The following is a 21,733-nucleotide window of genomic DNA, read 5'->3' as shown; positions in this document are numbered from 1 at the left end:
CCCATCCCCTCCCCTCCCTCCCCCAATTTTATTTTATTAATTTACGAATGTAATCTGAGTACATCAAAATATTCAGAGGGCACTGAAACTATTTGTGGGGGAAAAAAGAATTACACATGCAAAAGCTCACAGGGAGAAGAGGGGTGAAAGAGGAGGTGGGAATGGAAGGAGACAGGTTTGGATCTGCAGCATGGGATGGGGCATTACAGGAATGGGCAGTAGGTATTAAATGGGAGAGACTGAAGAATGTGAGGGGTAGCAGAACAAGTTGGAGTTCTAGGGGTGGCAGGGACCTGCGAACCCTACCCCTCTGCAAGGGACTGAGCCACTCTCCCTGCCCCCCTGTGTGAGCTAGGGAAGTGGGGAGTCAGAGACTGAAGGTAATGCAAATTTAAACATCTAAAATCCAGAAAAATAAATAGTTAAGATACATATCACCCCTGTGCAGGGTGGAGGGGCTGGCCAGAGTGTATGCAGGAGGGACCGCGTATAAGGGAGAGACAGATGACTGCATGGACTTGCAGCATAGCTGGGTAAGCCTGTCTGAAACAAGCCCAGGAGTCACAGGTGGGCATGGGTAGTGGGAGTGAGAGCCCAGCTCAAGGTAAATAACCAAGGAAATGAGTACACGGTAGCAGAGGATCTGAGACAGCAGGGAGCAACTTCTTATACATTAACAGCTTCTAGATGGCAACTAATAGCTTAATGGAATGGAAATGGGAAGGAGAGGGCTGGAAATGTTGGCGGGGGAGCTACAGGTTACAAGGAATTGTGCGGCAGGAAGTGGAGAAGCCTGACACATTTTCTCACACGCTTAAGGTTACTGTAAGCACCATGTGATGAAACTGTCAAGGTTTTGGGGGACACACCATGGATGAAACTTCTCTCGTCAGTCCTATTAGCAACTACACATTGCAAACATTTCCAGGCATGACCATTATCCCCATTCCACTATAACAAAACATACAGGAGGGGGAAGAAGCTCTTAGGAACCACATGGCAACTGTGTGAACTATTGGAAAGATCACTGGACTGACACTATTTCTAGCTCTGCCACTGGCCTGATGGGTGACCTTGGTCAAGTCACTTCACCTCTGCGTACCTCATTTTTCCATCTGTAAAATGGGAATAATGACAAAGTTTGTTGAGATCTACTGATGAAAAGTGCTGTATAAAAGTTGGGTCTTTTTGTTATTACCAAGCCACATTATCAACTGCAAAGCTACCTGAGAACTATAACTGTCTAAATGATCACTAACTCCTACAACACATTTCTTCCTGTTAAACACCCTCACACACCTCTAGGAAATTCCCTGACAAAAACCATTCATTAATGCAGAATTAAGGTTATCCAGAGATATCTCGGGCCCTTCCAGAACGTCATGTTCAGCAAAACTCAAACGTCTAAAAACCAGGAAAGATCAGGTACACATCAATTCAATATGTTGGAAATTGAGAGGCCTCTTATAGTCATTCCTCTCACTGATCAAAGCACAAGTCCCTACAGACAAGGCCATGACCATTCCTTTCATCAGCTAGTAGCTACTTGCTCAGACTCAACTTCTTTGCAAAGAGACAAAAGCTATATATCTTCTCAACAGCCCTATACTGAAGAAGACAAAACAGTCTTATCACATCTGTAAAATGGGGATAATGATGTTAAACTTTGAGACCTACTGATGTAAGGTGCTATATAAAAGCTAGGTATTTTTGATAATTACTTAGCAACAGTAGCGTTATCAATTGCAAACCTCTGTGAAAACTACAACTGCCTACATAATAATAATAATATGGAGATATCCTATCTCCTAGAACTGGAAGGGAGTCCAGCCCCCTGCCTTCACTAGCAGGACCAAGTACTGATTTTTGCCCCAGATCCCTAAGTGGCCCCCTCAAGGATTGAACTCACAACCCTGGGTTTAGCAGGCCAATGTGCAAACCACTGAGCTATCCCCACCCTCTGAGGTTACATAACCGTTAACCTCTACCAATAAACATTTCTTTTTCTGTTTAAAAAGAAAAAAATAGGAAGTGGCATGGCAAAAATCTTTGTTAACACACAGTTAACATTGCCTGTTGATAGCTCATGCCTTTTCAGAACACGCGGTTCAGCAAAACCCAAACTTCTCCAAACCAGGAAATACTAAGTTACTGTAAACATCCACCCAACCTTAACTGTGCCATTTTTGAGTGACACCTCAAGCACCCATACCACACACTCGCACTCTGCCTTTTCACCGTAATAGACAGGTGTTACCTGCACTTACCCGATGCTCAAACACTGAGCCTACTCCCCCAACATACCACATTTGTACAATACACCTCTACCCCAATATAACGCTGTCCTCGGGAGCCAAAAAATCTTACCGCGTTATAGGTGAAACCACGTTATATCGAACTTGCTTTGATCTACCGGAGGGCGCAGCCCTGCCCTGCCCCCGAGCACTGCTTTACCGCGTTATATCCGAATTCGTGTTATATCGGGTAGAGGTGTATAATATAAAATTCTGTACTGAAATGATGCAGACTGGAACCTCAAGGTAAACATTCACCTCTTTCCTTTATCAGAGGGGTAGCCGTGTTAGTCTGAATCTGTAAAAAGCAACAGAGGGTCCTGTGGCACCTTTGAGACTAACAGAAGTACTGGGAGCATAAGCTTTCGTGGGTCAGAACCTCACTTCTTCAGATGCAAGGCTTGCATCTGAAGAAGTGANTAATGCTCCTAAACCTAATCCCCAGATCTCCTCCCATCACAATCACAATTCTTCCAATCAGTTCCAGTTTATTGCTCCACCAGTAAATACAGTACACCTAACACAATGAATGCAGCTAGAGTGCATGCAGATAATTCCCAGTGGCTTAGGGTGACCAGATGTCCCGATTTTATAGGGACTATCCCAATATTCAGGGCTGTGTCTTATATAGGCACCTATTATCCCCCCATCCCCATCCTGATTTTTCATACTTGCTATCTGGTCACTCTACAATGGCTACTGCAAGTTCCATGCAGTCAGAGTTAAGGACATGTGGGCTTTTACCTTAATTCCTTATTTCCTGGTTTGCAGAAGTTTGAGTTTTGCTGAACTTGACATTCTGGAAGGACAAGAGCTATCACTAGGTAACCTTAGTCTGCATTAAAGAAGATTTTTTCCATTTAATAACATTCTAAAAGGTACTTCGTCACATTTCAATTTCCACTTAAAGCAATGGAGTAAAACAGTGGATTCAAAATTATTTCACATCATTTTATCTCCCCCAACACACAACTTCTAACAAATAATAATTAAATCTTGCTTTATTTTAACACTATTTTCTGAACTAGTACATGTTCTGAAATTTTTTTCCCTTTCTAAGCACTTGATCCAACTTCCATTAAAAGACAGAAAATGGAAAAATTCCAATTGATTTCAACATAAAATGGATTAGGCCTAAGTTCCCCATAAGCTGCACAGCGGTGTAGCCGCGCAAAAGCCTATTTAGTGCTGCCTAGGCACTTCGGGAACCCGCCCGGGGACCTGCCACAACCGGCCTTCCCCCAGCTCCCACCTAGCCCAGCCCCCAACCTGCCGCGGGAGGGGCACCCCTCCCCTGGCCCCAACTCACCCTGCGGCTCAGACCCAGCCGCGGCCATATTGGGCCCAAGCAGCCAAGGCGGCATGGACCCAGCCACAGCCAGATCAAGCCCCGGCGCAGCCCTGGGCATGACCGGGGTGGTGGGACCCAGACCTGACCCTGGCACAGCGGGCGCGACGTGGCCTGACCCCAGAGCAGCCCAGATCCAGCTGCAGCCAGAGCAGCATGGAGCAGCCCAGAACCAGGCGTGGCCCGGGCATCCCCCGGAGCCCAGACCTGCTGGGGCCAGGGGAGGGGTGGCTATCCTGCAGCCCCAGCCCCAGCGCTCCTGCAGAGAGGACAGGCGCCTCTCCCCCGCCAGCCCAGGTGCTGCTGCGAGGAGAGAGCACTGGGGAAGAGTCCTCTTTCCCTGCCGTATCCCCAGAGCACCCTCCTGCACCCCAAAGCCCTCATCCCCAGCTGGAGCCCTCACCCCCGGCACCCAACCCTCTGCTCCAGCCCTGAGCTCCCTCCCACAAGAATTCCTCGGCCCCATCCCCACCACATTAATTTTGTTATGTGTACCAATATGAAGGTTATGTGTCACACATCACCTCCATATTGGTGCACATAACAAAATTCATTCCACATATGGGTGGGAAAAATTAGATGGAACACTGGATTAGGCCCTTGAAAAGAAAAAAAAAAAATCCATGCAGGACACAAAACTGCCTTTCAAACGTAGACAAATTTTGTAGACGGTGTGTGTTATGATGGTGTCAATCACCATTCAGGGTAAGGACGCAAAATAATGTACATTCACTGATTTCTCCTGCCAACTGGCTAAAGAAACTATTAGCATAAGCTTTAAAATCCTTACTTGAATAAGCAAGATTTTGCACACAACTGGAAAAGAAAAGAGAAGGAAGAATGCTACAGAAAGCGTGATGAGAGAAAAAAAAAGAAAAAGAAAGGCGTAGTAAAAGTTTCACATGAGGCATAAAAGTATCAGAAATAAGGACAACACTGTTCATATTTCTGTTTAAAAATCTAATAAGAATACCAAAATAATCCATGTAATTTCAGATAATTGTTAATAATAATGCTCTAAATTGTTGTTAAAGACTTCACGAGTTTAATAAAGCATCGCTAATTTTTCACGTTTCCATGACAGAATGTTCTAGAAAGTACAGGATAACCTCATTTATATTGATATTTAAAAATATTCAAACTGTTTACATCTTCTCATATACATTTGTATATTGCAAAGGACAAAGAATACAAAGTGACAGCAATACTGCAGTAGTGTGTTATCATGCACAATACCCAGTGTTAATCCAGTAGAGTAGACCATGCAGCCACTTGAACAGTGACAAGGTATCAATAGACTGTATTAGAGCTGATGAATTACAACATTACAGAAACTGATAAAACACAATACGCAAGACCGTGAACACTAATGTTTAGCTCCAATAGAATTCAATCTATATTATATTTATTAGGTGTCAGACACCATTACAAGGCATTAAATGAAATTCTTCTATTATAAAACCATTGTAAACATGTGCATAGCCACCAAGCAATTTTTTATGTCCATGTATTTAAGTGCCATACATATGGAGTGTACTTTTGGAAAGAACATCGCTGTAAATAGTTTTTTCCTTACAAGCTAGTAGTCACTCGGGCAATATGCTACAGCAATTTATAATAGTAACAACTACTATTCAGAGATGATAGAATTTTTTCAAAGCTTGATTGTTTTTGTGAGAGCAAAGTCATTTGCACTGCGAGAGAGAGAGAGAGAGAGAGAGAGAGAGAGAGAGAGAGATCTTTATGATTATAATTCTCCTGTAAAAATTCACTCCAGGCTGAAGCCTCTTATAGTAGTACAACAGTAAGTTCACAATTTGCTCTCTTTTCTTTTAGTAAAGAGTTTTTAAATGAACAATCTTTTTGAAACACTGCAGTATTGTATCTCAGCTTTCTTAATAGAGAATATTAAGACCATATTCTCCAGGAGTTTGCATGTGAACTTTGGTACACCATATACTCTTGGGGAAATTCTACACAATTTTTTAAAAAATTCTGCATATTTTATTTGCAAAATAACAATATAATCACTCCAGATTCAGTTATTTTGGTAATTTATTTCAAAGTACCTGTCAACAAGTATGTCAACAATACAGCCAACAACAAAAAAAGATTCGAGTAGATAGTTAAAGAATCCCTTACAACAAATTAATTCCAGTTGGGAGTAGCTGGAGGGGGCTGCATGAGGCCCCCAGAGCCCAGCCTCAGGCCTTGGCTACACTGGCAATTCACAGCGCTGCACTTGCTGCGCTCAGGGGTGTGAAAAAACACACACCCCCGAGCGCAGCGAGTGCAGCGCTGTAAAGCGCCAGTGTAATCAGCGCTTGCAGCGCTGCACGCTCTCTCGCAGCGCTGCAAGCTATTCCCCTGGGAGAGGTGGAGTACTTGCAGTGCTGCGAGAGAGCTCTCGCAGCGCTGGCAGCGCGACTACACTAGTGCTTCACAGCGCTGCCGCGGCAGCGCTGTGAATCCGCGAGTGTAGCCAAGGCCTCAGTGAGGGCCCCCAGAACCCACATCCCCCTCCCCCACCTGCCCAGAAACCTATACCCCTAGAGCCTTTACTTCCCCCAGCTTCTTTACTGATCCACCATGGGACATGATGTGCTGCAACCCTCCCCTTCCACACCCTTTGCCAGAGCTGGATCTCCCATGCCCTCCTCCCAACCCCGGGAGAATGAAGATCAAGCCAGACAGTGAGAGCGTGAAGCCTCCATCCCCACCGGGCTGGGCGTTCCACTCACTGCGAGCTGGACTCTGCGGAGTCCAGCAGCCTCTAGTTGCGTCCAGCAGCTCTGCAGTGGTGCAGAATTTCCCCAGGAGTAATTAGCCCTAATAGCTCAGTCACCTGTGTGGCCAATGGTACTGCTACCAGAAAGGCTGCTTTGATGGAAAGAAGAAAGAGTACATTAGCAAATGGCTTGAAAGGTGGGCTCGTTAACCTTGCCAGTACAACATTTAGATCTCAAGGAGAGGGACGCTACTTTCATAGGGTCTTTAAGATATCTAGCTACCATATGGTGTGAAAATGTGGAATATCCATAACTGAAGGGTAGAGAGCTCAAATGGGCTGTGAGATGAACACTCAGGGAGCCATGGAGAGTCCAGAGTTCTTTAATAATAGAAGGTAGTCCAATACGTTGGGTATTTGAGCTAGAGACTGAAATAACTAGCGTGCTTAGATAGTGAACCACTTTGCAGAATAAGTCTACCTTGTAGAGTCCTTTGTACTGTGGATAAGAATGTTATGACATCAGTAGAGAGAACTTGTTCAACTGAGATATATTAGCCAGCATCCATGCCATGAAGTCCAGGGAATATGAATCTATATAGCGTATCTTACCCTCTTTTTACATATTACATCTGGCTGTAGAGGCAATGGTATTGGAGGCTGGATGGAGTGACTCTTTAGATCTGAGACTCAGAACTGCTTCTGCTATGCTAGAGCTTTTATGATGATCCTGGGTGATTCCTGCCTGAGCTTCCTGAGAATGTTCAGGGTTAATGGAATTATAGGGTAAACAACTCAGGCCCTGGAACCAGGGTATCATATATACATTGCACACAATTCCCTCATTGGGTCTTCCTCTGGAACAAAGCTTTTGACTTCCACAGTTTTCTCTGGTGGCAAAGAGATCTATGGTTGGATGACCCTCCACCTGAGAAATATGTTTGGACAGTGTCCTTCACTGTCCATATGGTCATTTCTGAAGTGTCTGTTGAGGTGATCTTCTAGCACATTCTGTAATCCTGTGAGGTGTACTGCTTTCAATTCCATGGAGGATACAAAAGTTCTACAGACATAAAGCTTCTTGACAGACGGATGGAACTTGCTCACCTCTTTTGTTTTCATGAAACATGGCTTTTGTATTGTCCGTCATGATTTGACTTGCCAATCTTTCAGAAGCAGGAGGAAAACCATGCATGCCCAACAAATAGCTCTTAGCTCCATAACATTTAGGTGAAGTAGTGTTTTCTGAGGAGTCTGCATACCTTATGTTTCAAGGTTGTTCAAATGGGCTTCCCAACAAAATGTGAAAGTTTCTATCACCAACATCTATAAGGGACAGGCCTCATTCTGAAAGGAAAAAAGGCACCTTGAGTGCCCTTCATTGAACAGAACAGCTACATTAAGGAGCGGGATGTTCTGAACTCCAGGTTTCAGCCAAAGCAGCAAAATCCCAGTACCTGGAAATCCCTAAAAATAACACCCCTTTATTAGTGTTATCCCCAAACTAGCGTAAAAAGGAGAACACTACTCGTTTTACAGCCATAGGCAGTAAGAAGGAACGGAGGGATAGCTGGGCTTGCACCACCCTTTACATCCTCGAATGTGTGTGGAGGGTAGAGTGGTGGTGCACAAGAGCATCCAGACACAGTGCCGTCCAATAGACTCCAATCTCATGCACATAAGCACCAGAAGTGCAATGCACATGGACAGTCATTCAAAGAACACTATCGTCTTCCTTGGCCATGTGAAGAAACTGAACTACTCATCCACCTAAAATAAAGTTACATCATTTTCAAATTTAATTCAGAAAAGGCTTAGTGGTTTGCCCTAAACCAGATTGGGTGAGGTAAGAATTTTGTTTTTAAAAATGTTGTATGGGTTGGTGGCAATCTTTTATGTATAATCATCATCTTGGTATAACTTTTGCCCCTTTTATGCTGAGGATTTTTCAGCACAGACAAGTTAATGGTTCATAAGGAATTACTTCCTAAATCCAGACTGCTGAAAAGAATATATAGATGGACATGCTTTTATTAGTTTATTTCCTTTCTGTACATCTTCTCCTGCTAACCAAAACTACTTCCTCTCCGAAAGGATTCTAGGCAGGACTGAAGAGGTCTGAGACAATTTCTTTCCTAGTACATAGTCCTATAACCAGACAACCATGAAAACTACTAAAACTTGAGCAGATTTAGCAGGATGCACTCATTTCCAAGTTTCAGATACAGGAAGTCTTTGGTTCAGACTTATGTGGAACACTGAACAAACAGGATCTTTAAAGTTAGCAATTAGGTACTGGAAGTCCATCACAGAAAAAACAACTGCTTTACAAATAAACAGCAAGAATTTACTTAAAAGTTCTCCCTTACCCTCTGTACTTAATCCAGGACTTGAGGTGAATTTTGCTACATCGACAATCTTGACAGCAAACTGTTGCCCAGTTTCTCTGTTGATACATCGCCGCACAACACTGAATGGACCCCTAAAAATAAACAACAAAACAGTCAGATTTTCTGCATTAAAAGAATTACAAACTATTCTGTTCTCTTTTGTGTGTTTAGCTGTACAGTTCCATTATTTCCTAACACATGTAAGGTTACATTTTTGGATCTCTAATTCCATGCGGAAGGTGTGTACCACTCATCCATGTTGCCCACCACAAAATGTAATTGCTACTAGAGTTTAATGTAAACAGCAGTTTACAAAGTTCATAAATAATTTATTTTGTACAGTTTGCTGGTGAAGGATACAACTAATAGAATCCATACAAAATCATCATACTATTGCTAAAATGTAAGTGTAATTTGTTTATTATGATACAAAATACAGTAAGAAAAAAAACTGCAAAATACCTTTATATTTATATTACACAGATTTACTATTACCACATTTAATTCTAGAAAAAATTGTGAAATATATATTCTAATAGGCTCAAATTCTGCACCCAGACTCATTCTATTGATTTCAGTGGGAATTTGCCTGATAAAAAAAAGTTAATAAATTCTGACTGAGGAATCCAGGATATGACTGACTAAAAGTACGGTTTAATATAAAGAGAAAGAGTAAAAAATGCATTCAATTCTGTTATTTTTTTAAATGCCGATTAAGAAACACATAGAAAGGATAGTTTAAAATAGCCAAATCTACCAAAAATTAAGTTAATCTTTCCACATACATCACCAGCCAGTGAATTTTAAACGAATACAGGAGACATGGGAAATTTCCATTACTACTCTATATTTAAAACTCCAGGGTAATAGAAATATATATCAAATTTTCTCTGATCTTTATTCTTTAAAGATCCATCATGGAACCAAAGAAGCTACATATAATAAAAGGTTTATTAGATTATCTAGTTTATACACCTAACAATACTGTATTTAATCCTGCAAAAACGATTTGCAGTTCAAAATACCTGTATGTGCCTTAATTTTTTCCAAAATCTACGTTCAGAATGATTGTATCCCTAAGAAATGCCACAATATATGGATGAGAGACAAGGTGGATGAGGTAATATCTTTTATTGGACCAACTTCTGTTGGTGAGAGAGACAACCTTTTCAGCTATACAGAGCTGTTTGTGGCTCAAAAACTTGTCTCTCTCACCAATAGAAGTTGCTCCAATAAAAGATATCGCACCCACCTTGTCTGTCTAAAATCCTGGAACTGACATGGCTACAAATAAACAACAATATACGGTTTATATTTACCTCGCTTCTACACAGATTTCTTTGAAAATTGATCCTTAAGTGTCATATCCCAACTCACCCATTTTTGGAAGTCATTCTGTTAATATTAGGATTTAACTTGAACATTCTTAGCGCTAACATGCTATGCAACAAAACTCAACTTTAATTTGTAACATTTTCATATAAATTGCATCCTATAATGCTATAATGTTAGATAATGCAATTATCCACTACTCCTATTTAACTAGGTAAGTTACTAGGTACAGACATGAGAGAAAATGTTTGCAGATAAGATTATGGGAACATAGGAAGGCAGTGGTCACAAAGAAGGTATATTTTATTTTATTTTTGTTGTTGCTGCTTCTTTAACAGTGATAACAAAGGGAAACGTATAAAGTTAAATTGGCACACACTAGAGAAAATTAGGCTAACATACCAGTTGACAAGGAAATTCACATTCAAGAAGTTTCTCTGAAAGATAAGGGAAGTAATTTAAAGAATATGGATGGAAGTTGTGCATGGAAGATTCATGTTTTTCTGTTGACTGGAATAAAAGGCAGTGCTTAGTTTAAAGGATGAGTTTTCCCTTTTAGACAGAAAACTGCAAATCAGGTTATTGATCTCTGACTCCTGAGACTACAAAGTGACAGCCTTTCTAGTTCTCAATAGAGACTTTTTAGAGGCAAGGGTGGAGAAAATAAGAGAAAAATAATTTCAGTTTAAATATGTTTATTTACTAACAGTTTTAATTTTAGTTTGATGTTCCTGTACATACAGGGTGATTTTTGGAATTTAATTATTCTTTTAATCCTGATTCCATTTTTGAATCCAGATTACTATTGTAAGGGTCTAAAACTTACATTTCACCCGTCTTTATAGTCTTTTATTTAAAACAGTAATTGTACCCTAAAAAAGGAAGAGGAGGGAGAGTATAGAGTCTAACTTGAAGCCTACTAAATATTGTAACAGGAATCAGAGAGGATATTCTTAATCTTGGACAAATTAAACACATAAAAAGGATAACTAAACCCTAAATTATATTATCCTCTAATGAAAACCCCCTCCAAATTGCACTGTCTGCCAGATGAATAGCTAGAGATAGAGACAGTCACACTGTTTTGTTTTTAAATAAATTATATGCTAAGGTTTCAATCCTGCAAACACATATGCATGCGTTTTACCTTACACATGGAAGGCCCACTGTGTGCAATGTAAAGTTAAGCATGTGCAAAAGTGTTTGCATGATCAAAGATCAAACAGGTAATTTTTTTCTCACTAATATTCAAGCTGTGTGCATAGGTATCCATATTTTGACTGTCCTATTACTTTTCAATATTTATTAAGGGAATATTTTAGCCACAATCAACATGTATATTTTTAAAATTATTAAATGAAAAAGCCTAAGTATACAGGGATAAAAATATTTCACTCATAGATCCTTAGACAGAAATTCTACCAATGCAGTTGACCAGCCAGACACATTCCTTAATTAATACATTATGGAACTTAAATTTAACAGTCCTGTACCCTTTAGTAGTGAAGCCTTCTTTAGTGACTAAATATGCTAGACTGGAATTGTCTTTATTTTCACACTTGACAACTAGAGCTAATTTATGTATCAGGGTACAGGAACTACTTTTACAGCTGTGGTCAGCATTTTTCCAGAAGGCTAAATACACCTGTAGCATTATTCCAGAAGGGAAAGCACTTGGAGATTAATAATGTTTTAGTTTCATAATTAAACTGTCTTCAATGAAGAATGGAAATCTAGGTTTTAGAACTAGGCTTCTTTAGAAAAAAGGATGTGTTGAGGAATTCCAAAATGGTTATTTATTGTTCATACTACAGTAACACCTAGTGGTCCCAATCAAAGCTCAGGGACTATCGTGTTAAACATCGTATCAACTAACCTAAAGACGGTCTCTGCAAAGCTTATGGTTTAATTAAATGGTTACCTAGTTTATTATATCCCAACATTGAAGGATGTACAGGAATTATATAGATTTTCTGTATTTTTCTACAGAGGCCTTAGATTTGTCCGCATGTGCATATTCCATAGGAAGCCATTTCTTTTGGCTACCTAATGCTCCAGCAGCACCAATGGGAAATTAAGGGTAACCGCTCTACAGCCAAAATGCTTCTGAAATAAATGTAGTCAAACTTCACTAATTCTGGGTCACTGAGAACGAAAATAATGCTTAAAATTGTTGATTGGCTCTAGTTTTCAAGATACGCTATTGGGTCAGTATATACGACCCCTTGACTTGGGAATGGCGGAGGATAAGTGAGTTATAAAGGGAAGGGATCTCAATTTAAACCAGAAATGACTAAAATACATCTTTGACTGGATCTATGAATAAATCTATGACTGGGTTTGGACAGTACTTGCTTTTTAGGCAAAACAATGAATGATGCAATCTGAAGCTGGTATTGCGTCATACATGATATGAATTGCATCATGTTACTCCTAGAAGTCATGGATGATGTAACGAAGCTTACATCACTCTGCTGAACAAATTGCCCTATATCAGCTCTAGAAATCATACAGTGTCGTGCTCTCTTATTTGTCAGTGTTTGATTTTGCAAAGGGACACATTTCTGTTTAGCCAAAGTGAGCAGAGATGCCTCGTGCTCATGTGAACCTCTGCTATGTTTGTGGTGAAGTGACTTTTGCATCACAAAAGCGCAGTATAACCACTATGGTTAAGAAAGCCTATCACCTTTATTTTGGCTGCAAAATTGGAGATCAGGACAAGAGGTGGGCCCCACACATATGCTGCAACACTTGTGCAACTAATCTTCGCCAGTGGTTGAACAGGAAAAGGAAATCTATGCCTTTTGCAGTGCCAATGATTTGGAGAGAGCCAACAGATCATACCAGCAATTGTTACTTCTGCATGGTGCCTCCAGTTGGGAAAGGTGTGTCAAAGAAGAAAAAGTGGACTGTGCATTATCCAAACATTCCATCAGCTATACTCCCAGTACTCCACGGAGAAGGACTGCTGGTTCCTGATGCACCAGAATCATTCTCACTTGAGTCAGACGAGGAAGAGGAAGAGGATGAAACTTCTGGTCCTGAACCATCAGTGTCACAGGACCCACATTTTCTCCCATCCTCCTCCTCTGAACCACACCTCATAACACAAGGTGAACTGAATGACCTTGTCAGGGATTTGGAACTACCCAAGAGTAAGGCAGAGCTGTTGGGCTCCAGACTACAGCAGTGGAATCTCCTGGCAGGTGATGTTAGGGTTTCCGTGTTCCATGACCGTCAAAAGGATCTTGTCCCATTCTTCTTCATGGAAGGTGATCTTGTAGCCTGCAACAAAATCGATGGTGTGATGACAGCCCTCAACATCGTTCACGATCCAGATGAGTGGAGACTGTTCATTGATTCATCGAAGACGAGTCTTAAAGCTGTTTTACTGCATAATGGCAATGTTTTGTCATCAATTCCAGTTGGTCATGCAGTCCATATGAAGAAACCTATAACAACATGAAACAACTTTTGAGGTGCATAAAATATGACCAACATCAGTGGCAGCTTTGTGGCGATTTGAAGGTTGTTGCTCTCTTGCTTGGTCTGCAGACTGGATATACAAAGCACTGCTGTTTTCTCTGCGAATGGGATAGTCGTGCAAGAGATTCCCACTACAGCAAGAAAGATTGGCCACTCCGACAGTCATTGGAGCCTGGGAGGAAAAGTGTTCAGCATCCACCACTTGTTGAATCAAGGAAGATTTTGTTACCACCCTTACACATCAAGCTGGGTCTGATGAAGAACTTTGTCAAGACCATTGACAAAACACAAGCAGCTTTCAAGTACCTCCGTGGAAAATTTCCAAGGTTAAGTGAAGCTAAGATAAAGGAAGGTGTCTTTGTTGGTCCTCAGATTCGTGAACTTCTTCGAGATGATGCATTTGACCATGCACTGCGTGGCAAGGAAAAGACGGCACAGAAAGCCTTCCAGTTAGTGGCAATAAATTTTCTCGGAAACAACAAGGCAGACAACTACAGGTTGTTGGTGGAAAACCTCCTCAAGGCATACAAAAGCCTTGGTTGCCACATGTCACTAAAGATACATTTTTTGCACTCTCATCTACATTTTTTTCCACCGAACTGCGGAGCAGTGAGCGACTAGCACGGCGAGCGATTTCACCAGGACGTTGCAACAATGGAGAAACGCTATCAGGGCAAATGGAGCCCATCAATGCTTGCAGACTATTGCTGGACAGTGACAAGAGATGCTCCATTTAATGAATACAAGAGACAAGCCAAGAAGCGCCGAGTAGACACTGAATAGGACTAAACTATGTACATAATAGTTTTTTGCCTTTTGTTTATATAACCCTTTTGCTGATTTTTAAAGTGTTACATAACCAGGACAGGTGAAATATTATCATGTAAAGCAACCATAAACACATGAAAAGACCTAGGTTTACAATTTATGATTAAAACTCTACTATCTACACAATATACATAGACATAAAATGTAAAAACTTAAATATCTTAGAAACAGTAGCCAATCAGTTGTTTTAATTGTCATATTTGAATTCAGCACATCAAAATACATAATAAATAGCACATTTTATCTCTGAAGCAGACAACTTCTCAAAAATTGTAGACCAGTGTTACCTTTAGAATACTGCAAGATATATTTTGAATATACCATTTTAAGGCAAATAGGTTGGGTGATACTAAACATTCATTAGTATTTTTTTGTTTTGTTTTAATTCAGTGGATGAAGTTCTACTCAGGAAAGTAAGCGTAATGACGCTTCCCCACAAGAGCTCTTCCAGTAAAACACTGATCTGCAACAGCTACTCTTCCTATTGGAGGGCTCTGCTTTAAAAATATTTGGGGGCCTATTTTCCAAGTCTCATCCTACAATCCAATCAGCCAATTTCTTGCTAATAAATGTCATGCTTCAGGGAATGATGAGACAATTATTAGAAAAAGTCAGGAAGTTTTCTATACATGGTATAGTACTGCCCAATTGTGCACATTACGTAGCTATTCCACTTTCATCTGAAGGCCTGTCAGAGAACACCCAATTAAAGATGACCTTTAGTTTATTCCACCTTGAGAGTTCATATATGAATTTGATGAGCCCAACCCGCAGCCTTGTGGGTAGCCAGGGAGGCTGTAAGACTGAGAGAGAGCACCTCCTGGCAGAAAAGCCCCACTGCCTTATGGGTGAATTTGGGAGAACGTAGGGCTATGAGAGTAAACAGACAGAAAATGTGGAGTGGAGCCCAAAAGGCGGTCAGATACTAATATATTAGTATCTTTCCATCAACTCCTGCAGCGGATCGGGTACCAGATGTATTGGTTCTTCCTCTCCTCTGGATTTTACCGTTGACGCCGAGAGGAGGGTCCTGATGCATGGGCAACTCAGGGCCTACATATCTGCCCAGGCTTGCGCCCTGGAGAGGTATTCCAGCTTCGCCTCAAGCATTGACACAATACAGGAGGCAGCAGTCATTGGTTCTAAGCTCTTACTCAATTGGCATAGAGTTGAGTACCAGGGGCTGTCTCCGACAGTGGGAGAGATCATCTTATTTCACTGGACAATCACCGCACTCCATAAAAACTGGGCAGTCCCAAGACAATAAGATGTTGTCCCGCCACAATCTGCCTGTTTCAATGGGTGCTTGGAGCGTAGAGTTTTATAACTTGACAAGTGGACTACAACCAATGCATCAGACAGATCAAGTAAAAGAAAGAAAACATCCTTAAAGATAGGGTGCTGTCGTGTTCGCACCATGACAACTGGATTATCTGAAGACCTTCAATAGATCAATGATGCACGTAAAACTGCCACGATCAATGACAAGCTTAAACGACAATATGGATATTGCATCCCTCCAGGAAATACGGCTAGCATCAAGCGGATCTCTCAGAGAAAAAGACTACACATTTTTCTGGCAGGGGAAAAGCGCAGAAGAAACCTGAGAGCACGGAGTGGGATTTCCATCAAGAACTCACTACTGAGGATGACTGAGTCACCTACAAATGGATCAGAGAGAATTTTGGCACTACGCTTGTTCACATCTGAGGGCCCAGTCAACGTTGTGAGTGTGTATGCCCCAACACTCTCCTTGTCTTCTGACATCAAGGACCAGTTCTATGACCAGATGAACACCACCATCAGCAAGATTCCAAAACACGAATATGCTTTCCTGCTAGGGAACTTTAATGTAAGGGTGGGAGCTGTCTGTTAGTATTACTGTAGCACTTAAGAGCTCCAGTCATGGACCAGCACCACTTTGTGATAGGCACTGTACAAACACAGAACAAAAAGTCGCAGCCCAAAACAGATTACCATCTAAATATAAGACAAGAGACAACAGAAGAGTACTGACAGACTGATGGGGGAATACAAGAAAACAAAGAACACTGGTAAGAATGATGTGTTCAGACCACAGCCTATCAAGTCCTGTGCACTCTAAGGGAAGCAAACAATTTGTATGCTGAAATATTTTGAAAAATCTGGGGCAAAACCAAGACAAATCAATTTGGAAGTTGGAAGAAATTCATGTTGCGAACCATGGAACGATAATAACCAGTACTCTGCAGTGAAAGAAATGGAAAGAAGAATGTAAACAAGAGACGTTCTGAAGCGCATTAACCCTAACCTCATTATATAATCTTCAAAAAGGCACTTTTGTAAGATAAAAATGGCTTCAATGAAACAAGTCGGTCACAAATGTTCCATCACAGCGGTCACACGGTGTTCAGTTCTCATAATGAAAAAGGGTACTGAGAGCATCATTAAAATCTTGATGTTTACTGCACTGCTATTTTTAACATACTTATGGTATTTACAGTATTTCCTATACTTAGGATAGGGAATACTACAGATGGCTCAGTAAATTTAACTACTGCATGAGAGAAATGTCAAGAACCTAATGGTGCCCACTATGCACTAACCTAATGAAAGAACACTGAGAATGAGAGCCTAAAATGTTTGTCTTTAATATATCCTGAGATTAAAGCTACTATTTAATGCATTTCTTTCAGAACTTGATCTTACACATTGTGTGTGTGTGTGTGTGTGTGTGTGTGTGTGTGTGTGTGTGTGTGTGTGTGTGTGTGTCACGAAGTCTGAAGCCGAAGTTTTCAATTTAAGGGGAGCTTTAAACTTTTATTTTTTATAAAAGCCTCATTAAAATAGCAATAAAAACACAAAGTAATCTTTGAGTACTACTGAAATTTTCATTGTGATTTGATAATTAGACTGTTACAGAAAGGATAAGAGTTACAAGATTAACCTTTTTGAAATTTTCCACTAGACTCTCTCACTTTTTGCCAGGGGGTGGGGGGGAGAAGAGATATACACCATTTGCAAGAAAATTAAGCACTCTGGAATCTGTCCTTTGGTCCACATGAGCTGAGTTATAAATAGGCAGTACTTGTTTGTGGCTTAATCTTTAACTTCCCTAAGTTGAACTGAAAGGAAATGCATCAATTTGAAGCTGCTGTATTTAGCAGTGACAGTGTAACACAGCCATTCGGGTAACTTCCCCACCAAATACCCCTGTAACTCTATCTGATCACTGGCCGCAGTTGGCTGCTCCAGGCCAATGGGAGCTGCTGGAAGCGGCGGCCAGCATCCCTCGACCCACACCGCTTCCCGCAGCCCCCATTGGCCTGGAGCAGCGAACCGCGGCCAGTGGGAGCCGCGATCAGCCGAACCTGCAGACGCAGCAGGTAAACAAACTGGCCTGGCCCGCCAGGGGCTTTCCCTACACAAGCGGCGTCCCAAGTTTGGGAAACTGTTCTAGGGAAAGGTGACCATGACTCATGAGTTTAAATCTCACCTCTACTGAGTGTGGTTTATACTCCCGTGCAGCTACCCAACTTATTACTGACTACTAACATCAATCCCCAACCCTAGGACACAGTCAAGTATAAGTTGTCACTTCATTTTACAAACAAGTTATCAAAGAGGTTATACAAAGTCACTGTAGGCAAAGTCAAGAACAGAACCCAGGACTAACATGATCGTAGTGCCTCTGAGTCCCAGTCATGGACCAGCACCACTTTGTAGCATGCACTGTACAAACAGAACAAAAACTCCCTGCCCCATCTAAGTAGAAGATGAGAGACAACAAATGGATAGACAGACAGACCCATGAGGGATACAAAGAAAATCATAATACTGGTGAGGAGGACGGTCTGTGGTCTCAGCCCATCATTCTATCAAGTTTTATGTATCTTGATCCCAAATCTTAGCTATTCAACCACACCACCTTTTGGGTTACTCTGTCTTTAACCACTAAACAACACTTGTCCTAGAGTCAAGGATAGAATCCCAAATTCCTGGCCTCCAGAATGCCATTGATGTCTAGTTATGTCATGCATTCACAAAGTGTGCACTGAGTCCTCTTCTGAACTGGGGGTCTGAAAGTCTAAGGTTTAAACTAGGGGTTCTCACACTGGAGGTTGGGACCCCTCAGGGGGTCACAAGGTTATTACATGGGGGATCGTGAGCTGTCAACCTCCACCCCAAATCCCACTTTGCCTCCAGCATTTATAATGGTGTTAAATATATAAAAAAGTGTTTTTAATTTATGGCGGGGGGTCCACACTCAGAGGCTTGCTATGTGAAAGGGGTCACCAGTAAAAAAGTTTGAGAGCCACTGGTTTAAACCCTCCTATTGACTCAAAGGGAGAGAGTTTGTTCTGGTTGCATGTGCCAGATTTTGATTTTCAAGAAGAATTAGCTTACTTTGTTCACACAATGAGAAAATATTTTTAACAGAGTCTTGTAGCTTAAGAACTATTACAATCTAAGTTATAGCATGACACAAAGATACCGGTATTTCACATTTCAATGGTCATCTCCCATTCTCTCCTAGCTGGCCCCATAGACTTATTCACTGAGGTACACCACCCCTATCTAAAAAAAGCTAGGCAAAACTTGCAAAAAAATTCTTTTGTTACAGTTACATCAGAACATGTCCCACTAATTTAACATCTGACAACATGAAAATAAGTTAATATTAGAGACTTCTGACTTCCTTGTCACTTTCAAGTTCCCTAAACACTTCTGATAACCGTCTCATTTCCACCTCCAACGGATACAGATACTAAAGAGACCAGGTCACAGATACAGAGCGATATGGATTGATTGGTAAACTGGGCACAGGCAAATAATGTGTTTCAGCACAGACTAATGTACATTTCTACATCTGGGAACAAAGAATGTAGGCCATACATACAGGATGAGAAACTCTATCCTCAGATGCACTGACTCTGGAAAAAAAAACCAATTTGGGGGTCCCGGTGGAGAATCAGCTGAATGTGAGCTCCCATGTGACATTACGGCCAAAAGGGCTAATCATGCAATCCTTGGGGGAATTTCAAGAAGTAGAAAGGTTACATTAGCTCTGTATTTGGCACTAATATGACCACTGTTGGAATACTGTGTCCAGTTCTCATGTCCACAATTTAAAGACGACATTGATGATAATTGGAGAGGGTCCAGAGAAGAGCCATGAGAACAATAAAAGAATGGAAAACATGCCTTATAGCAAGAGACTCAAAGAGCTCAATGTATTTAGCTCAAAGGAAGGTTAAGGGATGACTTAAAAGCAGTCTGTAAATATCTACACAGGGAACAAATATTTGATAATGGGCTCTTATATCTAGCAGACAAAGCTATAAACGTGATCCAATTGCTGGAAGATGAAAACTAGACAAATTCAGACTGGAAGTAAGGCCTACATTTTTAACAGTGAGGATAATTAACCATCTTAACAACTTACCAAGAACTGTGGTGGATTCTCCATCACTGGCAATTTTTAAACCAAACTAGATTTTGGGGCAATTTCTATGGCCTGGTTATGCAGGTCAGAGTAGATGACCACAATGGTCCCTTATAATCTATAAGCATGAATCTTAAGCATCAGTTATCTTCTCCTCAATAGAATAGTGTTTATCCTGGCCCAGCCTCATTCTCTAGAATCTAGCCATTTTCTTCAATGTGAGTCCCGCAGCCGCCCTACCCCCCCCCCCCCCCAAAGGTTGTTTCAGCTAATTTTTATACGGTCCTCTCTACTTGTTTTAGCCTGTATTAAGATAATTAAATACTGGAACCAATCTGGCACTGTTGGAAACCTGCTAACATTGCTCATAAAAAAGAATCTTCTCTCAAAATGAATATATACAAAAATCAACTTCAGCTTTGTTAATCTGTTTCAGTAGCTAACTTGGTAACTTTCGCTTTCTTTTAACAAAGGATTTTTTCTTTAAAAAAATGGTATAAATTGTGACAATTAAAAAATAAGTAGATGTTTCAATGGATCAACCTTCAAAAGAGAGGTCTCATTTATATGGAAAAGTTCCTCCCCTTATTTTAGTGGAGACTAAATTATGAAGCTGAAACATCATGATGGAACATATTCTTGATGTGCTACCTTTTTGTTTATTTTTGTTTTGCATTTAAAATTGAAAATCTGGATTTCTGTTCCAAAACCATTTTTGCAAAGGATATTGTGTCACAGTTCATTAAACCAACATACTGGAAAAATATGACAGTAAAGTTATGGAAGACAAGTTGAATTATGAACTTTTCCAGTTTTTCAATGCCTGCATTTCTCTCCAGTTTGCTCAGCATCAACCATGCATTTTTAAAAAAAACTTAAACCACTTTGTACTGGTTTGGTCAAACCTTTGTAGTAGGCTGGGACTAAAAAAGTAAATATGTTTTTAAAGTACATCTGTATCGAAGGGCAGACAAGTACAGAGTCCGAAGTCTTGGAACTCTATCATAGCTACTGGCAGGTGAGAGTGAGCCTTCTCCCTCTTTTCACTGCTGCCAAGACAGGTTGCCACAAGTCATTAGCCTGTTATAGAATAAATAAAGTTTCAGCCATGGTTAAAAAATTCCAGATATCTGTATCTGTCCCCAGTGACCCGTCATTCGCAATGTATTCTTGTGTTTTAATTACAGAACTGTTAGCTTTTTAGTTTGGACAACAAGCCCTTTTTTTGTTTGTTTGTGGATTAAACAAGCTTACAAAGTGAATCATAGTGTGTGCCAGGCTTCAATGCAATGAAACCTTTGTGAGGATTTTTTTCTCCCATAAAAACTGTTTCCTCCAGGGAAAAAGGTACCTTTTTAGGCTAGGGAAAAATCTCAACTACGTTGGCCACACCTTGATTTTCTCTCAAAGATATTCTGTTGGAAAGAATAGCTTTGTCACGGTCTTTCTTCCAGTGCCTGCTTTAATGTTCATGAATCCCAGTTTTTTGGAAACAAACTTAATTCTCTGTCAAGAGATATTTCCCCTCACTGCACCAGTTTTCCACAACACAGAGGAAACCAAATGTATTCTTATGGAAGGAGTCACCTGATGGTGCCATTACACACAGTTTTTCTTCTTAGCATACAAGCACTGTTTAATCCAGGGGTCGGCAACCTTTCAGAAGTGGTGTGCCGAGTCTTCATTTGTTCACTCTAATTTAAGGTTTTGCATGCCCAGTACTACATTTTAACATTTTTAGGTCTCTTTCTATAAGTCTATAATATATAACTAAACTATTGTTGTATGTAAAGTAAATAAGGTTTTTAAAATGTTTAAGAAGCTTCATTTAAAATCAAATTAAAATGCAAAGCCCCCCGGACTGGTGGCCAGGACCCAGGCAGTGTGAGTGCCACTGAAAAT

At 40.8% G+C, this 21,733-nt stretch overlaps 1 protein-coding gene across 8 annotated transcripts in view; it reads right to left on the bottom strand.

Moving 5' to 3' along the window:
* CASK (calcium/calmodulin dependent serine protein kinase) overlaps positions 1-21,733 on the bottom strand; it is a 398,672-nt gene that overhangs the window by 272,618 nt on the left and 104,321 nt on the right. For all 8 annotated transcript variants that reach the window (XM_034754125.1, XM_034754152.1, XM_034754160.1 and 5 more), the window contains exon 2: positions 8,740-8,852. In XM_034754125.1, coding sequence (XP_034610016.1) covers positions 8,740-8,852 — 113 coding nt within the window. The remainder of the gene's footprint in view (positions 1-8,739; positions 8,853-21,733) is intronic.

The sequence above is a fragment of the Trachemys scripta genome, chromosome 1, assembly GCF_013100865.1.
Source record: "Trachemys scripta elegans isolate TJP31775 chromosome 1, CAS_Tse_1.0, whole genome shotgun sequence".
Classification (NCBI taxonomy): Eukaryota; Metazoa; Chordata; order Testudines; family Emydidae; genus Trachemys; species Trachemys scripta.
The sequence above is the reverse complement of the archived record's forward strand: the minus strand, read 5'-3'. Positions and strand labels throughout refer to the sequence as shown.